This window comes from Crassostrea angulata, chromosome 5 (genome assembly GCF_025612915.1).
Source record: "Crassostrea angulata isolate pt1a10 chromosome 5, ASM2561291v2, whole genome shotgun sequence".
Taxonomy (NCBI): domain Eukaryota; kingdom Metazoa; phylum Mollusca; class Bivalvia; order Ostreida; family Ostreidae; genus Magallana; species Magallana angulata.
This window is the reverse complement of record NC_069115.1, coordinates 57641156-57665107: the sequence shown is the minus strand read 5'-3', so window position 1 is coordinate 57665107 and position 23952 is coordinate 57641156. Positions and strand designations below refer to the sequence as shown.

The 23952-nt window shown below is 34.3% G+C and overlaps 2 protein-coding genes across 9 annotated transcripts in view; one reads left to right on the top strand and one right to left on the bottom strand.

Annotated features, from left to right (window-relative positions):
- Positions 1-11841, top strand: part of LOC128183488 (testis-expressed protein 11-like) — an 18249-nt gene extending 6408 nt beyond the window's left edge. For all 3 annotated transcript variants that reach the window (XM_052852497.1, XM_052852498.1, XM_052852500.1), the window contains 15 exons: positions 418-558; positions 685-787; positions 882-991; positions 1440-1576; positions 1823-1860; positions 3183-3269; positions 3479-3549; positions 3672-3794; positions 5180-5273; positions 7281-7430; positions 8668-8776; positions 9178-9292; positions 10265-10335; positions 10436-10532; positions 11585-11841. In XM_052852497.1, the coding sequence (XP_052708457.1) occupies positions 418-558; positions 685-787; positions 882-991; positions 1440-1576; positions 1823-1860; positions 3183-3269; positions 3479-3549; positions 3672-3794; positions 5180-5273; positions 7281-7430; positions 8668-8776; positions 9178-9292; positions 10265-10335; positions 10436-10532; positions 11585-11665 (1527 nt within the window). In that variant the 3' untranslated portion in view covers positions 11666-11841. The remainder of the gene's footprint in view (positions 1-417; positions 559-684; positions 788-881; positions 992-1439; positions 1577-1822; positions 1861-3182; positions 3270-3478; positions 3550-3671; positions 3795-5179; positions 5274-7280; positions 7431-8667; positions 8777-9177; positions 9293-10264; positions 10336-10435; positions 10533-11584) is intronic.
- Positions 11766-23952, bottom strand: LOC128183490 (uncharacterized). 6 transcript variants are annotated; one of them, XM_052852503.1, is made up of 17 exons: positions 23809-23939; positions 23635-23661; positions 22735-22896; positions 21885-21983; positions 21380-21403; positions 19555-19725; positions 18908-18991; positions 18174-18306; positions 17602-17768; positions 17361-17432; positions 15892-15957; positions 15399-15508; positions 15096-15156; positions 14534-14581; positions 13262-13494; positions 12844-12952; positions 11766-12716 (listed from the first exon to the last, which is right to left on the bottom strand). In XM_052852503.1, the coding sequence occupies exons 1-17, from the start codon at positions 23890-23892 to the stop codon at positions 12654-12656; spliced, it is 1713 nt and encodes a 570-aa protein (XP_052708463.1). In that variant the 5' UTR covers positions 23893-23939; the 3' UTR covers positions 11766-12653. The 6 variants fall into 6 exon arrangements, with proteins under 6 accessions (XP_052708463.1, XP_052708464.1, XP_052708466.1 ...); XM_052852504.1 differs by lacking the exon at positions 14534-14581 and adding an exon at positions 14065-14094; XM_052852506.1 differs by lacking the exon at positions 23635-23661 and having other exon boundaries at positions 23809-23952.

The window sequence follows — 23952 nt, the reverse complement described above, 5'->3', positions numbered from 1 at the left end:
ATTCTCTCTCATTCACACAGATTTAGACTGCCAAATATATATCAAATTCAGCATTCTCACAGATCTATTAAAACAATTTCACCATGTCTAATATATAACTCAGCCAAAGTCATATTTAAAGCTGAATACCAAATTTGAATTGAACATGTATGAAATTTGTTCATAAAAAGAGTACAAAATGTTTGGAAGATTTAATAATGATGATAATGATGAATACTGTATACAGGGAAATATTTGCCCTGTTTTATTTTTATCCCTTTTGCCCTCATGGGCAAATTTATGTTGCCAAAAATATCTCTGTTTACACAACTGCATCTGGGTAAATTTAAGACAGGACGGAACCGTTTGCAAGTGTTATAGGACGACATTACATGTGAGCAAAAATAAGCCTGTGTACAGTATTACTTTGACATGTAGGAGAAGAACTACCAGGAGGCATTGGACTGGTACAACTACTCACTGAGTCTGTATAGTCGGGAGGAGTCCGGGGATCAGAACCTGGCCCGACTCCACCGGAACCGCGCCACCTGTTACCTCAACCTAGGACAGATGGACAAGGTGCTACATTAATTGTCTTAGTTTGATTGGCTAGTAAATTAATCACCTTATGAGAATAATCATCACTTTTTATTATATGTACATTTTTGCCCTAAATTGTAATTTTACATCTGACTCCTTCCACAGGCCACTGAGGCAGTGAATGAAGCCAAGAAGCTGGATCCCTCCTCCATCAATACTCTGTTCATGTTGTTCAAACTTGCCCTCGCCGGCTCCAATGTAGAACAAGGTCTGTGTACAGTGTACCTTATGGTACTTGCTCTATTGGTTGGTCGGAAATGTTTTGCATGTACTCACTGAAATCTAATTTTTTCTGACCACAGCAAAGGACATCCTACAGAACATGTGCAGTGAGGTAGCCAAGCTGGAGAATACAGACAAGGAGAGTGAGGCTCAGAAACTGATCTGTCAGGCCGCTTTTATGGCTTATGAGGTACATCTTGTAAGATGTCTTTATCTAATTCTCATTTAAACTTTTGCAAAAACTTCTTGGTTTAATTGGCCCTGATTTGTTGGTGCACATAAGTTTTCAGTCCATCTATCACTTGTGTGGAATATTTCTTCTCTTTTCCTGCCCTTACCTGGCTAAAACTTCACTAGCAGATCACTTTTTGGTGAAAGAGTGTGCTGTAATCTTGAACAGTGGGTTTCAACACAGTTTTTAAGTTAAAAGTGAAGGTCAAAGCACAATTTTTTGCTAGTCCCTTTCATCCTTATGTCCTTATCAAATACAAGCGAAACACTTTGAGATGGTCACCATTTCATTATAGGTTGTAAGATATTATTGCTCAATATTGTCTCTCATATACTAGCATATGTTGTTTTTAGATGCAAATACATGTACATCTGTTGAGGCAATGAATTGCGTATTTTGCTTTTAGAGCCACAAGGAGTCGACAGCCAGCTTGGCGTTGGAGTGTTTAGCCAATTGTAGCAGTGATTTGTCTCAGACACTGACCGCTCTCAGGTGCCTGATCAGACTCAAGCTGTCACAGGTGGACCAGGACAAGTCTCTCAGGTATCAGGGGGTACTCCAGCCTTAGTATCTAATACATCACAGTCATTCTAATACTCTCAGGTATCAGGGGGAACAATCCTACTCAAGCCTTAGTATCCAACACATCACAGTCTTCTAATACTCCTCATTTTTCTTATAGAACATACTGTTAGTTTAAGGCATCATCTGTTAAGTTCAATCTTTTAAGCTCACATTTAATAACTTTACATGAATCATAACATACATGTCAATGTGTCATAATTTCAGTTTGGAGGATATTGGAATCTTGCGTGATATTCGAATGGGTATTTTGACTTTGCCATGTTCAGTTCTGAGTTTGATTTATTTTTATTGAAATTTCTCTTGCTTCTCTTTTAATCTATAGATCAATCCACACTTTTCAAAAGTTGTTTCTATCTATCTAAATATCAATAGGAGAAAACCAACTTTCCCCCTTCTTTATACTACAGTGGTTTCATTAATATTCAAGGGTATCAATTTTCGTGGATAAAGTGAAAATCACAGTTTCAAGGATACGTAAATTCGCGGCCAATGGCCATATCAATACAAAATGTTAATAAAAATTGCACTTCAATGAACATTTTATTTTGTGGATCAACTAAACAACGAAATCCACGAAAATTGGTATTCAACGAATATTGATGAAACCACAGTACCCGGTACTAAATATTTGAGTGTCCTGTGACTAAATCTCTTTGATTTTAATTTATTTTTCAATGTGTGGGTTACCCTCTAATGGGGCAATTAAAATTTACACTAGAAAAGGATATTTATTGTGAATTGAAAAAGTTACAAAGTTACAAACCTCTAAACAAAAAAGGCTACTTAGAGAAATTTTTGGGTTTTTCCTCAAAGATTGTGACCAAGAGAGTTATAACTTTTGTAAAGTGTGAATTAGTCTATTGGGTTTTTGACCCTTACTTTAATGAATTCTCAAAAGAACTATCTTGAGTACTATATTTGCATCATTACAATGATAGAATTTATCAGTGTCATATATAAAAAGGTTTGATATAACATGGTATTTTAATGATCAGTGATACATGTATTGGGTTGTCATAGCAACGTACCATTGCTTAATGTTAATTGTCTTAAAAATCTTAAGGCTGTTAATAATATCAGCAGTTTATCATCTTGATTTAAATATTCTTCAATGCTTCAGAACAGCAAAGGCCAAAAAATAAAAAGAACAACTATTCCTGTGTTAGAGGAACTAATGCCTACATGGGTTTTTATTTATTATTTTATATTATATTTTAATTTTGTGACCTTGACTTTTGTCAGTTGACCTTGACATAGGATCAGAAGCAACCCTTAATTTATGCCAGATAATAGCCTTCAATGTTTACTCTTTAAAATGTAACATAGACAAGGCACAAAATAGGACACCAGGATACTGTATACAGAAAAATATTCACCCGTTTTATTTTTGCCCCTTTAGCCCTTGTTGTCAGGGGGCGAATTTAAGACTGAGTGAATTCAAATTTTTGATATTATATCTCTTTAAATACGAAATCGAATTCTGGATGGAACAAAATTTTTGCAAGGTTAGTGTAGAAGGGAAAGAATAACCCTGGATACAGTATTCTTTTTTTTTTTTTTTAAGCTTATAACAAACTTCTGCAAGCACAAGACATTGGTGGCAAGAAGTCTCAAAAACAGAGTGAGGAGGCTAGCTGGTTTATGAGAGTGGGTAAGTCAATCAGAGACAGGTTCAGTCTGGTGAGTCCTTTAAAAACATATTCTCTCATTGATATGTACATCACAGGCAAATTCTAAGTGCTGGCAAGTCCATAAAATACAAATTCTGAGGATATGACTTAATTTTTTATTTTGAAAAAGGAATTTCAGTTATTTTCATCCCGTGCAACATTTACCTGTATTTATCTCAATTTTTCTTAGCATGGAACCTAGCCTTGAAGTGTGAGAAGAAGCCAGACTTGATGAAAGACTTGTTTATCCTGTGTTCACAGGTCAGTTCTTTTGCTGCTACCTGATAATAAAATAATGGCAGATTGCTAAATTGCTAGATCCCAATACAGCTCCTCTATGTACAAATAGATATATAATTGTATATGTATGTTTCTATCATCAGTACTCCGGTTTATGTCCCGACGATGAGGAGAACACACTGATGAGGAAGAAGACGTGTCTGTTAATGGCTACAGCAGCGTGTCTCCAGCAGGCCAGGACTGAGGGAATGATGGGAGTCATCAAGGTATGCCCACACTGAAGAACAACAGGCATAGTACTGCTCTCTAAGGGTTTGTGTCTTTGACTGTGAAACAGTACTCCCTATTATCACCAAGACAGACAATTATCAGCCTTGAGGTGATATTCTTTTTGCTGCATATTGGTATCTCAATTTTCCTTTTTTGATCATTTTGCATGCCTGTTTGGTATAAAACAACCATTTTGAGTCAGGTTGAATATAGAAAATGCAAGGAGGATGATAGCAGCAGCAATTAAGATCTAAAACTGGGTTAGGTAGATTTTTAGTGTAATTCCTTATTAGAGGTAGATTTGTGATATAATTCCGTGTTACAGATAGATTTGTAGTGTAATTTTATATTAGTGTAATTTTGTATTACAGGTAGATTTGTAGTGTAATTCCTTATTACAGGTAGATTTATTACAGTTAGATTTGTAGTGTAATTCCGTATTACAGGTAGATTTAATACAGTTAGATTTGTAGATTAATTCCATGTAATAGGTAGATTGGTAGTGTACTTCCATGTTACAGGTAGATTTTTAGTGTAATTCCCTGTTACAGGTATATTTGTAGAGTAATTCCATATTACAGGTAGATTTATAGTGTTATTATTAGCCGGGCTCTGCTGAAAGCAGAGTCCTGGCTATAGGCAGGCAAATCGCCAATGTTACTATAAATAGCACAAGTAAACAAAAAACCAAACAGCGTCAAGGTAAAGCTTCCGCTATACCAAATAGTTACAAAAAGAGCCACGTTTTGTCAAAATTATTGGCATTTTGTTTCTGGTTTTTTTAAATTTCGAATGAATTGTCTATCTTTTTTTAGTTTTCTTATTAATAACGTGTTTTTAAAACATTACTATGCATTTTGAACTCATACAATGCGCATGAATTTCCATGAACTACTTTGCTGCGCGATGAAGAAATGGGGATTGAATATATCTTATGCTTGTTGCAAAACTCAAGGCTGCAACTGTTGAACTTTTTAACTTCTACTAGACAGACATATTTTTTGTTTATAGCCGCTTACAAAATTTGGTCGCTCTCTGGTGCTTTGCCGACATTATAAGCATGAGAGAGAGAGAGAGAGAGAGAGAGAGAGAGAGAGATTCAGTCTTTACTACACAATATGCATAAAGACACACTAAAAGAGCCCGGCTCTCAGTACTTCAGTACTTTGATGTATTAAATGTCACCATACCCTATACTGCAAGGAATTTTATAAAATTCAATGTCATGTAAAGAAAGGTGCCTCTTTTCCAAAAACTTCCTATGATCCCGTATTACGAAGTTTTTAAAAATCCACAATGAAACAAATTAATCCATTTTGTGTTTTTGATCTTGCATGCATCAAAATTGATCTGTACGGCCTGTTTTGTATAAAAATTGCAGCAAAACTTCCTGGAGGAGACCATCCATCTGATCCATGAGTGTAAAGTCATCAATCAACAGATACAACAGGAGATGGACCTGGATTCCTCGCTTGGTAAATCATGGAGCCAAATTGATTGGTTCTCTTTGAAACTTTAAACATCAGAATCTCACCAAATATTAATTCTTAGTATTCAAGTGTTCCTAAAATGGATCTATTTGATTAGTACTGGTAATCTTAAATAGGTATCAGGCTTGGGGTAATGCATTATGTAATGGTAATGCATTGCAATGCATTACATGTTTTCAAAGTAATGCTAGTAATGTGTAATGCCACAAAATTAGCATTACAAGTAATGGTAATGTAATGAATTACTTTCAAAAATCTAGTGTAATGCTGGCATTACATGGCATTACTTTGCATTACTATGCTTATTTATGCATGTTCACTTTAAAAAATGTGATGAATGAATGAATAGCTGAAATTGAATTTGATTATATAACTTTATTATAAAGAAGAAAGAAATAATTCTTGAAATAAAAAAGTTTTAGTTAAAATAAAAATTAAAAATAAAATTTCATTTTTTAATTGTTTATATTATTAGATATAACAACACAGTACTTTCATAACATTTTTATGAGTGTTGTTTTTAAGAGTTTTAAATCATTTAAACAATTTACTCCAATAAGTTTGCTCTTCAATAAAGATGTGTCAACAACACACTATGCCCCTGGGATAACCTAAGTATCAAAACAATCTATTGTTATAAGAAGTGCTAAACACCCCAATCCCCTTCCCTATGCCATGTCCCAATAGAATAGGGGACAGACATGCACTTTTAAGGGCAAAATGAATGCACTGTCCACTGCAAATCAAAATCACTTTCAATATTATAACACATTTGAAAATAATTTCTCTCTCTCTCTCTCTCTCTCTCTCTCTCTCTCTCTCTCTGTTGTACATGTATATTAAGTGCATTAGTTTTGACTGACAGAAAATACAAGATTCATGCATTTTTTCTATCTTTTCACTTAATTTATCCTAAGATAAAGATTGTCAAACAATCTTTCAGTCCCAGCTTCCACTGCACCTGTATAACGTTTATTTAGTATAGCTGGGAAGATTTTCAAACTAATAGGATGCAGTTAAAAGATGAAACCTTTGAAACTTTGATCATAAAGTGCAACAGCAATCTTTTGTCTTAAAGTGTCCTCAGCATAAAGGAATTCGATTAAAATATATTAAGAAATATAACTGTGAAAAACCCTCTGTCTATAAATAAATACAATTACGGTAAGTGTCCAAAATTATAAAGATTTGTGTTATCTGGGGAAATATCTCTATTTAGCTTTTTAATAACCGCAACATTATTCCATAATTTGTTTCTATTATGCACGAATTCAGTGTCTCTATATCATATCTGACATTGTATCATGCCAAATGTCTTTTTACTTATGTAATTTGTTGTTCATAATGCCACAAGATTATTATATATTGAGCAAATAAATAATGACTCTTGTATGTACAGTCATTGAATTTGAACCTGATACTGAACATGAACCTGTAGATATGTTAAAGAGTGTTTTATATTTGAAACATTTGCAAAAACTCTTTATTAGCTTTACTTCTTTAAAACAAAGTAATGGTAATGGTAATGCATTACTTTACTCATGTAATGGTAATGTAATGCATTACTTCAAGAAAATCAAGTAATGGTAATGGTAATTTAATGCCCAAATTCATGAAGTAATGGTAATGCAATGCATTACTCTACAATGTAATTCGCCCCAAGCCTGATAGGTATCAACCTTTTTTTATTTAAATCAATTTGATTTAAATAAAAAAAGGTTGATACCTATTTAAAATTACCATTCAAATGATTTTGTACTTTCCATAAGGAGGGAAAAAGCATCTTCACTAGCCAAGGGTTATCGGTCCACTCCACTCTCCAATGGGGAGGAGCAGAATGGACCGAAAACCCTTGGTTAGTGAAGATGGGAAAAAAGTGTTGTCATGTGCAAGACTGAGAGATGCAAATGTTGATATAAACCTATGTACAAGATACAATTCTGCTTAATGGTGTACATTAACATTAATTAATCCCTTGTCGTATTGCTTTAGATTCAAGAAGCAGGGATAAAGCAGACATTTTGATGTTGATGTACGAGTTTGAAGCTCGCTGTAAACTCCAAGATCCAACTGTGGAAGAGGTTATCGAGATTCTGCTCAAAATCCCTAATCCTGATCCCAAACCATTTGAAACAATCGCTGGTTAGTAGATCATATCATATAAAATCATTGTTTAATTGCCATGTTCAATTATGTGAACTTACTTCTGCCAGCCAATAAGTTATTATATTGTGACCACATAATTTACCCGTAATGTCGCATGTATAACACACACTTTTTTTTCAGCCAAAATTTGATCAAAAGTGGGGGGTGCGTGTTGCACATAGGACTAAAATTTTACCCCATTTTTTCAAGCCATGATTCTTGATACCATGGGAGTAGTGACTGTCGATATAGCGTGTTATGCAAGATGTATGAGTGTATACTAAATTTACTGCATCAGAAATACCTTATTCTTAGTTTTACTTCCATGTATTGAAATATTTATCCTCTCTCAACACTATTTCTTACATCAAACAAGTTTAAATATCGCCAGTGTATTTGCCATTACGTAAGCAGTCACCTGTTGACTCGGCGCGTGGACAATGTTTGTTTAACAATTTCCAGTGTCAGAAGCATGCATCTGTCTTGTGTCGGACTTCAAGTGCATGAATATTAGCGATTATTCTGATTTTATTAAACTTGATTACTTTGTGTCCAGTTATGCAGTTAAACGTTTTTGCTTCACATAGACACTGCTAAAAATACATCGATCATTTGTACGACTTGATAATGACGATATACGACACACATACGTTTCTTCAGAATGTTTATTTAACAACGATCAATGAGTTTGACTATAATAAATCAATTAAATCATTTCTTTTTATGTTGTTTTGGTTTATATCAAACATTATTACTTTTAAGCACTAAGCTCGGTTGCCGTTCTTCTCTACGTATGATGATCTTCATGCAACTTCTCCGCTGTTGTATCAATAGTTATTTGGAAAAATGGCGGCCGTCTATTTTCATCACTGTGCTATGTTCCGATTACAAAATTAAAGAAATTGCGCATGGATTATAAAATTATCATGAAACATCGATAGTTTGGGGAAATGGCGGCCGTTGTTGATTTTGCCATTTTTTGGGTGCCTGTTATACATAGGACCTGCTGTTTTTTCGCCATTTTTTTTCAACTTTGGGGGGTGCGTATTATACAAGAGTGCGTATTACACACGATACATTACAGTAATTGAAATATCTTTCAACATCTCTGTTTAATCTTAGCATAAATCTCTTTTGATCAGAGTTGTGACAATTGTTGCTCACTAGGTGAGTGGTCTACCCCCTGGGCCTCTTATTATGAATTTGTTGCAATACTTTTTAAACTTTCTTTTAGCTCTGTCCCTAGAGCCTCCATCTCATCACAAGAACGTTGCTGTACGCGCTTTGAAGATAGCCATCAGGAAACACCAACAGCAGCCAACAGTGGACTACCAAAGAATCAGGTGTTGTGCTTCATTTTATCAAAAAGCACATAAGCTAGCTGTCTTAATGAGTGTGCTTTCTTAGATTGCATAATCATCCATTTATGATTGTCTTCTTTACATGCATTAATCTCTTAACTAACTTTTATTTATATGCAACAAAATTTCATGAACACAGATAATGTCATCGTTATGAATATTTCTTGCCACAAACCTGTTCTTTTAATTCTCTTCGTTAACTGTTTTTCATTAAATAGTTAATATGATAAATCATGATATAAAATGTTCGTTTACAGTACATCTAGATAATTACATGTACATATAACACTGAATGATTTGAAAATCATTTACATGAAAATCCCTTTGATAATCGGAGTTAAACTTACCGGTAGATTTGTTTTATAAGCGATTTCTTTCTTCAGTGCACTGTTCCACAGCCTGATACAGATGGCCTTGAACTCTGTCTCCGACAACACCAAACAGGAGGCCCTTGGTTACTACGGGGAGGTTGTAGATCTCATTGACAAAAAAGCTCAGGTAGAACACACATCTATCTATTTAACGTTGTTCTAGCATAGGATATTCCCCTATTGCCCCATGGCATAATCTGACTCATGCTTCACCTACAGAGTGTGTTTAGGTAAAGGGTGTTTAGTGACCATGGAAAGTTTCTATGTCAAAGGTCAATGTCCTATGAAACCTCTGTGAAAAATCCTTATCTAGACCATATACTGTATCCTCTCCCTTTGGCCTTATCTGGCTCCTACTCCGGATTGTGCAGTAACTTTTAAAAAGTTGTAAGATCAAAGAAAAAGGTTATAGCAGATCTCTGAGAAATCCAGCTCTGCATCATAATTTCATTCTCTTCGGCCCCATCTTGTTCACACTTTACCAAGAGACTGCTTGGAGGTAAGGATGTGCGATGACAATGAATCAAGTTTCAATGCAAAAGGTCAAAGTCTTAGCAGACCTTCATGGAAAATCCTTGTCTTGACACTGTTTTATCTCCCCTTGGTCCAATCAACTTTTAATATAATACATGTACTACACTCATGGACTGTTGTTGGATAAAGAATGTGCATTGACCTTTAAAGTTTTTAAGTCTGAAATAAAGGTCAAACCAAAATTTCAGTCTAATGTTCTTTATTAAAAAATAAAGTCTGTCCTCAAGTTAAAGTTTTTGTTATTTTTTGTCAATTGTTAATGAAAATAAACTTGCATGTTTCTTTCAAAGATATGCAATATCGTTTAACCCTGAGGTATTTGTAAACATCAAATACATAAAGAAAACATGCTGCATTGACATCTTAAGACGTATTATAGGTTTGCTACGTTGAAAAGTGGAAAATATTTACTGTACGGTAATCAACAAATTGTTTTTGTATGTCAATAAAACAGACTGCATGACAGTTAAGATATGGTGTGGGTGCCAACAAATTCTTCAGCCTTTGTGTTCTTATATTCATGAGCAAAATGGCAAAACTTAATGTTATCCAATTCTAATTTAAGAAAGATTACCCTGAGATAGAGACACAATGGCTGATGGTGAAAGCCTGGAATTGTGGGATCACATTCTTCAGGTAAGTTTGTAGAGACTAAACTACAGCACATCATCCACAAAGATTTATCTGAAGTTTTGTACGTTTTGATTTTTGTGTACATATTGAATCCTGTCCACAGCTCAGGGCGTTATGAGCTAGCAGAGAAGTGGTGCAGTACAGGGATGAGCCTCCTGAAATACCTGACCCCCAGCATGCAGAGTAATTACAGCGAGAGGGTAAGCCTCATCCTACATCTTTGTAGTAAGCCTCACCCTTCATTCTTGTAGTAAGTCTCACACTACATCCTTGTAGTAACCCTTGCACTATATCCTTGTGGTAAGCCTCGCCCTACATCCTTGTGGTAAGCCTACTCTAAATCCTTGTAGCAAACCTCACCCTACATCCTTGTACAGGTAGTAGGCCTCGCCTTACATCCTTGTAGTGAGCCTCGCCCTACATCCATGTAGTAGGCCTCACTCTACATCCTTGTAGTGAGCCTCGCACTACATCCTTGTAGTAGGCCTCACTCTAAATCCTTGTAGTAAGCCTCACTCCACATCCTTGTAGTAAGCCTCACTCTACATCCTTGTAGTAAGCCTCACTCTACATCCTTGTAGTGAGCCTCTCCCTACATCCTTGTTGTAAGCCTCACTCTACATCCTTGTAGTGAGCCTCTCCCTACATCCTTGTGGTAAGCCTCACTCTAAATCCTTGTAGTAAGCCTCACTCTTCATCCTTGTAGTAAGCCTCACTCTAGATCCTTGTAATAAGCTTCACCCTACATACTTGTAGTAGGAAGTAGTAGGCCTCGCCATACACCCTTGTGGTAAGCCCTGCCCTACTTCTTGTAGTAAGCCTCAATTAACATCCTTGTAGTAAGCATTGCCTGACATCCTTGTGGCAAGCCTCGCCCTACATGTTATATAGTTAGCCTCGCCTTACATCCTTGTAATAAGCCTCGCCCTACATCTTTCAGTCGGCCTTGCACTACATCCTTTTTGTAAGCCTTGCCTTACATCCTTGTAGCAAGCCTCGCCCTAAATTCTTGTAGTAAGTCTCTCATTACATCCTCATTGTAAATCATTTCTTTTTTGACAATGCCATTCTTAATCAAAATGTAATTCACCAACTGTTTTAGCTGATATTATGTTGAATTGCTTTACAAGTTATTCACATATAAACGATGTAGTAACTAAGTATGTAGTTTGATAGAAATAGACATCCGATGTTCCAATAACAAAATATACGCCTTTGATTATGGAAGCATAAAATTTGCTTGATTTTTTAGATGACAAACACATATGCTGACATCTTGGATCAAATGGACAAGACGAAAATCAAAAAGTCAAAGAAAGGCCTTGAGGAGTAAGGGCTTTATGAACAAAAGCTTACTGCCTCCAACCTCCTCGTCATAGACCTCAAAATTCCTTTGATGTATGCCTCAACCTTAGAATATAACATGAACTTGGTTTAGTGTTTTAAATGTTTTATTTTGGAAATCATGGTCATGATTTTTCTTTTTCAAATAAATATCATCAAATTTAACTTCAAGTTATTTGTTTCTCAGGCAACAAATCAGAACTATAAAATGATGCACTAATAACAACAGCTTAAAACAAATACATGTAATCTGGTTTCATCAATATTTGTTGAACAACAATTTTCATGGATTTTGATGTTGAGTGTATCCTCGAAATCAAATTCTTATCGAAATAAGATCTCTGACAGCAGATAACGCTGTAAGGACCACTGTCTAATATGTATAGATCCTCGAAAATAAATTTTACAAAATCCACAAAAATGAAAGCCCTCTAATATTGATGAAAAAACAGAATAAGAAAACAGAAATAACTTAATCACCAAAATGATGTACTTGATAAGTAGCAAGGTGTGGGCATTTTAAAAACAAAATGCATAAGACAGCAAACACAACATTCTTTCCTTCACAGGAAATCTGAATGATTATATTAGAAAAAAATTTAGTACAATATGAAATGACCAACAATGGAATGTGACAAATAAAAACAAAATAGAACCGTGTCTAGTTTGAATGCTTACATTCTTTGCAACATGTACACGTACCAATTCGATAACAAACTTTAAGTATTCTAGCCAAATTTATGTATGAACATGCACCACCTTATTTTCTCTTTATAAAATCAGCTTTGAGGCTATAAAACATCATTTAATAGTTACATTTCTGACTAGGAGAACTTTCCAATCAGAATGTGAACACATGCCCCTTTGTATGAAATGAAATGGAAATAATTCGATCTTACAACATAAATCTAGCCAGTGCAGCAGAGAAAAGTTCCAGGTTTTACATCATCATACAGTAGTAGAGATTCAGCCTATCATTATGCTGTGGGTTTACCAGCTCTCATGTAATTTATCCAGTTAGAACTTAAACATTTGGCCTCCTACAAGTACAAAAAAATATTTCAGAACTGGGAATGAGTTACCTGTAAATTCTCATTAACTTATAGAAAATGTATAGTAAATGTAGTTCAATTTTCTACTATAAAGAACCAAGCAATGCATACGTACCACAATTTTGGCCTTGGTTCGGATTTCATCCATAGTGAGTGGTAAAGGAGCCGGGGGCAAGGTAAGGACTTTATCCTCCTGAATGTCCCCTACACTGAAGGTCTGTCTCCTACAAATAATCAAAGAACTGATAGTGAAGATAGGTAAATGTTTAGTTACTCACTTATTCACTGGTTATGAGAAAAATTGTGTTAACTGCACTGTAAAGAGAAAAATTGTGTTAACTGCACTGTAATTCCAAGCACAATTTGACAATAAGTTATTTATTGAAATGAAGATGTTAAGGTGATAAAGAGTTTTCTCCCTTTAAATGTGATTATTTTAATAAATCTCATACAAATTTGAAAATAATTGATATTTTAAATTGTATTTTCTGCTATAATGTTGATCCCGACAATGACTCGGATGTTGGACCCACCTGACTACTTTGGAGCCCGCTTTGGAGGACCCTCTACTGAGCAGAGTTTCGCGGCTCCCTTTCTGAGAGGCCAGATTTTCTCTGCTTCCTTTCTGTGATATAAGATTGGTTCGAGTACTAGCTCGAGACACAGGCACAGACTCCACCAACGGTCCGAATATTTCCCCAGGGTCAGGGACTCGGATATCCTCCTCTGTGATGTACACATCCTCTGGGGCGGGCAGGGTAGCGACCTGTGGGTGAGGATGATGACAACCATTAAGCTGAGGTACAGTCTGTACTGCTTGCTCTCAATGACAACCAGCAGTTTATGTAATCTTTTGTATATTTACCTATCAACAAATATGCTTCAAAGTAAACAGAAAAGCTATTTTAAATATGATTGATAAAAATTGATTAAAAGTTTATTTGAATTCTTTTAATTTAGTATGAGTTTATTGAATTACTTGATTATTATTTTTTTTTTTTTTATAAATGTAACTTAGTATAAGATATGATTGTCAAACACAAAAAAAAAATTACGTTAGACATGGATTTTTCAAGATAAAGGGAGTGTTCATGTGGTTTAGAAATGCAACATCAGTTTGTTTAGAACATTGGAATCCACTTTTGTAGGTATGGATGAGATTTGCAACAGAGAAAAATCATTTCAGGCAAGAACTTGTACAGAAAGTTGCATTCGTGCCAAAATTCTGTCAACTTGTGAAGATTTAATGAAGGTAAGACATTTTGAGTTAAACATTCAGAAATAATTCTCTCGGTGTGTAAAAAAGAAACCAAATTACACTGTAATAAGAACCTACAAAGTTCTTAATCCCACAATACAAATGTCGCTGAAATTATAGAAAACATTTCATTGTGAGAAAAAAAGAAATACTGCAATGCTTTAACTAAGAAGTTCATATTGTTATTTTTTTAGATGGGGTCGCTCAAACATTTCAAAATATTGTCAAAGATCTTATTGATATCATACAAAACACTTTAACTTAATCCAAAGGAAAAAATAAAATGTGCTCATGCGGTATTAAGCAGTGACACTAAGAGTATATAAAAGCAGCTTAAATAAAAACATTTTAAAAACAAAACATTTTTCATGCATGTATATTATATTTTGATTTCCTGCTAGCATGCTATTGGTATTTGTTGCAAATTCTGTTTGGGCCACACACAGTCAATGAACTAGCAAGTAAGAATTCTATAACTAATAAATTTATCAAAAGTAAGTGACGAAAACGAAAAACACAATATCTACAAAAATATCAGTCACGATACCATCGGGAGGAAACTCCCAGACATCAAACAGGCATACTCCTCATCTACCTAATTTTGAATAATGGATATCAAAAATACAGTTTTCTTTTACAAGTGATAACTAAGAAACCGAGGTTTTAAGGTACCTCACTACACCTAAACTTATACTTTTTAAGACACTACATCAAAAGATGGAGATTTAGATGCTTTATTAAATTGTCTGTATCAATATTGATTTAGTTGAATATCATCATAACTCAGTGGTTTAAGTTTTGGGCTTGTGAACCACAGATCTTGAGTTTGATTCAAGGCTTTTGTTCACATTTTTGAAAACATAATTTTTTATCCAAATTAGCATATTTTTTCGCACATTTGCCTCGCATACCTGTTATCCATCATACTATCTATCATAATCAAGTAATGCTGATTTATATCAAGGTGTAGTGAGCCACCTTAAAGTATTGAAAACATATGTTTACCAGTAATTCAAAGGACTTTACATGAACCTGGTGACATATCTCAATGGAAATTGATTAACCTTGAGAGGAAGCTAAACAGGAGACAATGTGTAAAGAAATATTACCACATCTCGTAGACTGTTTCCTTCCAGTATTTTGTTGATTTCTCCATGTTTCTCTAGTATTCTAAAAATATAGAATACAGGAAAACAATAAGGTTTTGAGAAACTTAATTTCAAAAACATGTAATCTCAGTTTACTGAGTTTTTATGTATAAATTAATGTAACAAAGACAGTCTTACAAAAAAAATTCCCCAAAAGATTCATAAAAATAGCAACATGTGAAAACATGCTAGTTTACAAGAAAGAGAAAAGAATTTTGGGTGCAATAGATTTCTTGCTAGGATCTTTTGTGTCCAACTCATTACCTGCTGGTGGCCGCATTGTGAGCCATAGACAACTGGTACATTCTGTTCAGCTTCCGCAGAAACTTCTTTCTCTGTTTGATCCGGACCTTCAAATCTATCTCTCTCTGCAACTATTAACATTAATATGGATGAACTCTGAAATACTCACATGATTTCTTTCATGCATTCATGCAGTTTCTCAAAATAAAGTTAAAAACAAAAAAACTTGATTCTCAACTAGGGCAAGCAGTATGCATTTAAAGTCGCAAATATTTTATAATTAATGTGTTTTGCACTAATTAAAGCTTCTATTTTCCTATATGATGTTTTTATTAGGAAGAGGTCTTACAAAATAGGTGTTACTATCGTATCAATCAATCTGAACTATGGACATGACAATATTGTGCAGTGTGATATTTTTGTTTGGACGTTTTCTGAAATGATTTGTGAAGTTACTATCAATTCAAACAATCTGATCTCTGGTAGACAGAGACAAATGATAGAGGCTCCCTACCTCCTCAGGGTCTGGTGGTTTCTCTCCCAGATCTATTGTGAAGCTCTTCATTGGTGGCATCTGTGTCTACAAAATTAATGTAACAGTTAGTAAAATGTTAAACCAAAGCTGCCAAATTTATTAACTAAACCCCTCTATGACGAAACACTGTGAACAGTTAACTCCCTTCTCTTTATATTATTTTGTTCACAATTGAAATTAGAAGACTTTGTTTACAGGATTATTTTTGCCCAATCATGGTTGTGAAAGGTCTTCCATCTTTGCACTAGCAGTTTGCATATAAGAAAAGTAACTTACAGTTTTCAATTAATCTAGTTTTAAAATAAACAAAAACAAATAATAAATGAGGTCCTCGATATCAAGCAGCAAATTGGGCGTAAATAAAACAGGGTGAGATTCATCATTTCAAATTTATCAAACTGTAATAATATCATTTTATTAATCTTAATAGCCGCATCTTGAAAAGTAATTAAGCTCTTTTTTGCTCAAGTTCTCTATACCTCTATTGTAAATTACACCTCTCTCTCTCTTTCTCTGCCTCTAATGTGAATTACATCTCTCTCTCTGCCTCTGTTGTAAATTTCACACCTCTCTCTCTCTCTCTCTCTCTCTCTCTGCCTTGCCCTGTTAGTGCCTTGCTATACGTATGTACAATAAATATATATATAGATATTACCATTCACTAGTATGGTAGTCACATGCATATGTTACATCTAAACACTTGCCATTACACGGCCGTCTTATTGACAAGTATAACATTCAGTATACTGTAAAACAACTTTTATTCGCCGGAAAGAAATGTTTGCCAGGGCCCAAGTCATTGCGAATATTTCACGTGCGAGAACCAGTCATTCTTATACGGTTGTTAATACAAGATGGGTCTGGATAAGGCTTGGTCGTGAACATTAGTCGTTGAAAACCAGTTTTTATGAAGTAAATCATGAAATAAGTTCATCACGAATAAAAGTTGGTATACAGTATTCCAGTATGTATATGGTATTGTATAGAGTTAAAAATCACATATGGATTGGCCTTCACCTTTCTTAGTCATGCGTTATCAACTACATGTACATGTACATCAGTATCTGTGAGTCCCCGAGCCAGATCAGTAACACTACATTATCTATCAAGCTGTCACTGAGTATATACGTTGTGATTGGCTGTTTGATACCACCGTTACCTGCCACTGGGTCATTATGGGAGGTAACTCTGCCTGCTGCTGATTAGTGACAATAACAGTCATATAATATATCACTCATAGCAAGAGTGTCTATATCTTTTGATCAAATTACAAAGATGTCTACATATTAATTATGTATGCAAAGATGTATTCTTTGTCATAGATGTATCAGGTAGATAGAGGTCTCTACATATTCATCAGCTATAGAGAGAAGATTTAATATCTATTTTTTTGTCAACAATGTAGATAGAGAGCTGATCATTTATGACATGGAGTTTGTGTCTCTTACCTTAGGAAACCTCTTCTCCAAATCGTGTGCAGCCTGTTTGGCGATCTGGTGGGGCGTCATGGTTTTGTTCTGCTACAAAACACAACAACAATAATCAACGACACAGATCTTTGATGTTGTATAATAAAATAAGTTGTAAAGAAATACAAAATGATAACCATCTGCTGAAAAAAGAGGAAGAAACCTGTACAAAAAGAAAAAAAAAGTAAGAGCACATTTATTATGCTATAGCTGTAGCTACCTCATGCTTGTGTTTGAACTGTTGAGTTATGGCCCAATCGTGTCGCGTCTCAGGCCGAGATGATCGCTCCGAGATATAACTCAGAGACCTGGGGGGTAACTCTGACATGGACATGTAGGGGTTCGATCTCTCGGGCTTTACCTCATTCATATTTGTAAAACTGAGATCTGTAATGTCAAAACATGTCCATTGAAATCATACTTTTTAAATCAATTTCTTCAGCCTATGATGATTCTACTATGTAAGATATCATTAGGTAAGAGAAGCTGTTTTTAAGTGACTTGCATTCAAGCTCATCAGCCTTATTAAGATGAAACATGTTTTGACAAAGTCATGGATCAGAAGTTGAACACTAAACTTATATGACCTTAACCTTCATAATATGACCTTTGATAAGGGTGTCTCCCACCCTGAGGTCTTATCCCTTCTGTTGATATTTTGTGCAATGAAATACCAGGGCATGGCATTGGTACAAACAGACAAAAGTACAGTTTGAAAGATTCTTCATTAGGAATATTTTCACAAGTAATCTACACAATAGATTACTGCATGAAATCCCAGTAAAGCTGTACCTTGCTTTGTTGAGGACTTTGAGAGGTAGGAGTTCAAGACGACGGGGTCCTTGGCATCCTCCCTGAACTTATCAATGTCCCCCTGACTCTTCAACTTTCCCTCTCTGATAAGTCTGTCTTGTATCTCTATAATCTGAGAACAGCATAAAATGGTTAAGATAAAAAAAGATCAAACAACGAGAGGTATATACGGTATTCAAATACTTTTCCCCGCACCAATTTACCAAATACCTGTCCCAGACTTCATGTTGACCATTAACAATTAACTTTTTTTCTGTCCCTATTTAATATGTATTCCATTTTACTTTTCAGCACCCTTTCCCACCCATTACAAAATGAAATATAACAGTGTCTGTTGTATGTCCTTCCATACGTTGTACCTTAATCCCCTATGATATTGGACATTGTACAAGAAGTATATTGATTCCACTTGTTTCATGCCCCTTTTTCCCAATTACAATACATGTACCTGTAGATTGCCTGTCATTGGCTGACCTGTCCCTATATAGTACAGGTATATATTAAACACCTTTCTTCATCTCACATTCCTAATAAATTTAGTACAGGACAAGATATTACCTGCCTCTGTTGCCCAACATTCCTTACCATGGCAGTTTTTGTCCACATAATAATTATCTATTAATTCCAATGCTTTATTGATGATATCCCTTATCCCAATCCATCACACTGTAGATATAACGAGTACCTGCCTCTGTTGCCCATCATTGCCCTACCTTGGCTGTTTCTGTCTTCGTGATATTCTTCATGTGTTCGTTGTTTGTGGTGAGGACATACTTCTCCTTTTTCTTGTGAGCCTTCTGAAGAGTTGAACATTTATTTTTTAAGAACATTGTTGGTACTATAGTACTCATTTAGAATGTGCCTGTTCTTAGAATTCATAAGTTACAATAATGAGTAAATAGTGCAGATGTAGGGGTATTTATACCTGCTAATTAACTACAATTCTAGGGAGTCTTTCACTAGTTTCAGTGATGGAAGGGATTTTAATAATCATTGTGAAGTAATTATTTACAGGGTTAGGAATTTCCCAAAACTGGCCACTATTTTTGGATTTGGCACAAAAAGACATGCAAAACATTGAATAAGAAAAATATCTAAACTTCTAGGTCAAATGATGTACAATGTATCATATGCATGCAACATGGGCTAAATAGAAAAAAAGCAAGCCTTGTGCCATGCTACATGTATAACTAAAACTTACTTTCTTCTTTTTCTGAAAATACAGTTCAAATTCATCATATCGTAGTAATATCATATAAATTTTCACAATTACATATTGTATTTTGGGACTTCAATGTGCATAAATTGAAAGTCATGCACATAGAGCTAATAATAAAACAACTTGGTTTTCTTTTCATACCTTGTTGGCCTTTGCCACTTCCATTATTTCTACTCGTGGAGACTTAGGGGGAGAGTTATAGTTCCTGTCCTGGAACTTATCCACTGAGGTGGCAATGGTGGCCACTTTCTTGGAATAAAATCTATCGCCCACTGGTCTGTTGTTCAAATCGTCCATCACTTGCATGTACCTCTGAGGGTTACAAGAAAAGTTAATACAGGATAAAAACATGTCAAGAATTACAAAACAAAACTGTAGTTAATGAATAATAAATAATTAGTGGCTAAGTAGAATCATAGTATGAAAAATAAGAGCTTATTAATTATTAAGTATTTTATTGAAAAAAAAAGTCCACCAAACTTAATGGAATAATTCCCACCACCTCAAAATTCAACACTCAACAGTCAGGGAATGCCCTAATACACCGACGGCATATCACAGGGAGGAAAGCAAAAACAGAATAAAAGCAGAGCACAAAACTTGTACTCAAAACCAAGTCATTACATGTCACAGATTGGTTCAGATTCTAAATCCATTTCTATAGATTTTATACACACACTTGTATGAATTCATTGTCCATACATAGTACATTGTAGATTACTTTTGCAACAACAAAAATATGTCTAATATTTTATCTGACATGAATTACAAAATTTATTTAACTAAGTACTATTTTTATAATTAATGAATCATAATTGCAATTATTACAGTCACATAAAAAGACACGAGTTATAATTTAAAACTCAATGATGAACTTCCCTTAATACACAAGAGAGATATTTCTGTAAATATTAGCAAATGAATTATTCAAACATTATTATGTTACTAACATTATAAGCAAGTTAGACACTTCTGGAAACCAAGGCCACAGATAAAATTTGATATTTGTAAGGTACATTTATACAAGTTGTTCATTTTTCTTTTATATACACTATTGTGTCAACAATATAAATTGTTTAAAACATAACCATGAAATTATTGGCAATCATTGGCAATACCGGTAGTTGAATTGATCAGCCAAGTAGTCAAGTGTCTTTTCTACTGTTTCTATGTAATGTAATTATGCATTATTCTCTTATCTAATCTCATGCAGATACAAAACTAATGTACATGTTTATAATTTACATGCTACATGTAGGTGCCTTTTTCACCTTGTAAATTCTAAAACTCTGTAAATATTGAATAAAAAACAGGCATAAGAAAAAGTTATTTCTGCAAAATTCTCAATAATTCTACTTTATAAATGTATCCAATACAAGTCTATTGAGTGACTCATATCTCAAATGACAATCAATTTTCCTTAAGCATGCTAAATATTAAATATATCAATATTGTCTAATGAGAACAGTTTTTTGATTTATTTAAGGTTAGCATGCACACAATAATCATTAAAGGGGATTTATTCAAACAACTAAAGCATTACTGATTACTTATTGCATACAACATGCAGGGTGTCAGTATCATATTACACACGTCTCTTCAGCTTTTGGATTATTTTAATCTGATTGGCATGCGTCTGCTTCGATCATCTTTGCGAGCTAAGCAGATTGGACAAGACCTTAATCCATATGGATTAAAGTTGGCTTAGAATAGCTCATGTAGTTTCTAATACATAACAGTAATGTACACTCTAGATTCAATTGCCTTTTCTATATTTAAGAAGTTTTTTCAACATTATTTTAATCTTGTAAGCTTGCTATAAATTCTTTTTTTTTTGATCCACAAGAAAAGGTGCAATCCAACAAAGCACAGGGGTTTGTTTTCTTAATACACACAAATCAGCTTGCACAGAATATCCAGAAATCTGCTTAACTTCACAACAAAATCAACACAGCTGACCAGTTACCTCATGGGCGGTTCGAGATTCCAGCTAGTCGACAGAAGGCAGCCATCATTAAGCAACAATTGATACATACAGCTATGTAATCTATACTTTTACAATTCCCCAAGGTTAATTTTAGTTCCCTTATAAAATTACATGAAATTAACAAATTGAAATTTGTTTCAATCATTACTTTGAACCAAAATGTTAGTCAATATTTAACTGCGTATTATCCCTTGAACCAAATTACACATACATATATATTATGTATATCTACCAAAGCCCTCAAGCCTAGAAGAATCCCATCATTATAGAAGCAAAGTAATTAAGCAAAAAAAGGATGGATAAAAATAAATATAAATATATATATAGAAAAATTATATGACCAGTATAAATATTGATTTTCAAAAAAAGTACATGTGTATCTCAGTTAGGAGTGTAAATGTGGTAGGTTTTTCTATACATGATTTGGGATGTAATATATATGGCTAAACATGATGGCATATTTAATCATGATATGGACAGTTACCTCCTCTTGCTTCTTCCTCCTCTTCTCCTGCACCTCATCATCATGTGTTTCTGATTTTGTTGCCTTCTTTGAACTCTTCTTCTTTTTGTTTTCTTTATCCTATCATTAAATCATAAACAGAAAATAAACAGAAAATCATCAGTCTATAGATGTCATATAAGATTGCAACACAATTTTTCTACCAGCTATTAAAGGAATTCTTTTCGGGAATATGCATGATAATTCTTAAGGCTCCTTTATCATAATTCTGAAATTTTTAGATCATATTGTTATTGGGAATAGTGACTGAAGGTTTTGGATTTCTCAAAAATATTTACTTGACAGATTTCAGAGTTTGATCATTGGTACATTACATAGGATTTTAACTCTTTTATTGACTGAGATGAAACAACGTGATTAAAATACTCAAAACTACCGATAAGTAAGATATGCACTGCTGGCAAAAAAATAGGATTAACTTCTTAATCCTCTTACCACAACTTTATTAATCTCACTAATCCAAGGAATTGCCTATTCTTTGTGGTCCACACCAAAGGTATTTAGTCCACATGCTGATTATATTTGTGGCTGTACATGTTTTTACTTCACCTCATTTTTACTAATTAGATTACTAAATCTCCTCATCGGGTCCCTATTTATTCAGCTATTACCAAACACACTGTAACTACAGGGAAATTTACTCCATGATTCATTATAGAAATATGTGAGCCACCTTAAAGATTTTAATAAACATGAACGTTGAGTCAGTGTCATTAAAAGACAATAAACTTTTCCATTTGTCAAGCTGACATATCCTTTGACAGCAAAAATGAAAACATAATATTCAGCTAAATATCCTATTAATACTGACCCTAGGGTCTTTCTCCTCTCCGTATTCATCCAACACCAAAGGGAAGTTGGACCGGGAGTGACATCGGTCCGAGTAAGCGCTCTGAATCCGTGAGATGTCTACCCGCTGAGACTGCGAGGTGGTTGGGATCTCAGACCCTCGATCCTCCTTAATTGTCTCATCCTGCTCAACAATTAAATGATCCATCATTTATGTCTCAGAAAACATGTCTCAGAAACATAAATAACAGCAGAAAAAAAAACTGCAAAAAATTTTCATTATCTTGATATTTCATGAAAAAAATCAAACAAAGGTTATACCCAAAAACATTTAGCCTAAAAAAGCATTGTGTTAATTATTAACTGGCAAAACATTTATTCATTCATCTACTACCAGATGAAAAATATTTCAAAACAAGTCAGAAAACAAAATTGTATTGGCTTATACACGCAAAAGTTAAATAAGCATTAATATTACAATGCATATTTTAGAAAAAACAAACAAACTTATGTCCTACAAAAGGGATTAAAAATTAAAGTATACAATCTTATTTTATACATATTATTTATGAAGATCTGTGAAAATCAGTGAACAATAATCATTTAAAACCAGATATGTCCCTGATGAGAATCTTATCTCTTTGGTTCATTATCCTGAATCTACTCCAAGTCCTGTTAGTTTAATTTTAATAATACAACCTCTTCCAAGAAATAGACATTTATACTTTAGACCAAAATCCACACAAAACTGTTTTGAATTCAATGTCATCAGTTTCTGCATGCTTGAAATGTGATAAATCAAAGTTTAATTAGTTCATTAATGATTGTCAAAATAATTCCATTTTCTTAAAATCCAATTTGTAGACTAAGGAAAGGAGTTTGCAAAAACTGACAACAAACGATTGTTTTATTCAATTTTTACCTTACGAATTCGTTTGAGTTTTCCCTTCTATACACAAAAAATATCAATAAATACATACAAGCATAATATGACCGAGAAAATTCGAACAGTAAACAGTGATCTGTGAAACCTATTTGGGAATGGTCTTACAAACAAACTCTATAAAAGCATATTCTATGATAAATTTTGACATACATCGGAACTCTCATCTCGGATTTCTCGCTCTATATCAGGCGTGGTAATCGTAACTTGTTTCTTCGTCGACGGCTCGACCGCCATCCTGCGTTTGTTGTCGTCTTGGTTGCCGCCGCCTCGTTCCCGATATATTTAAACGGTGTA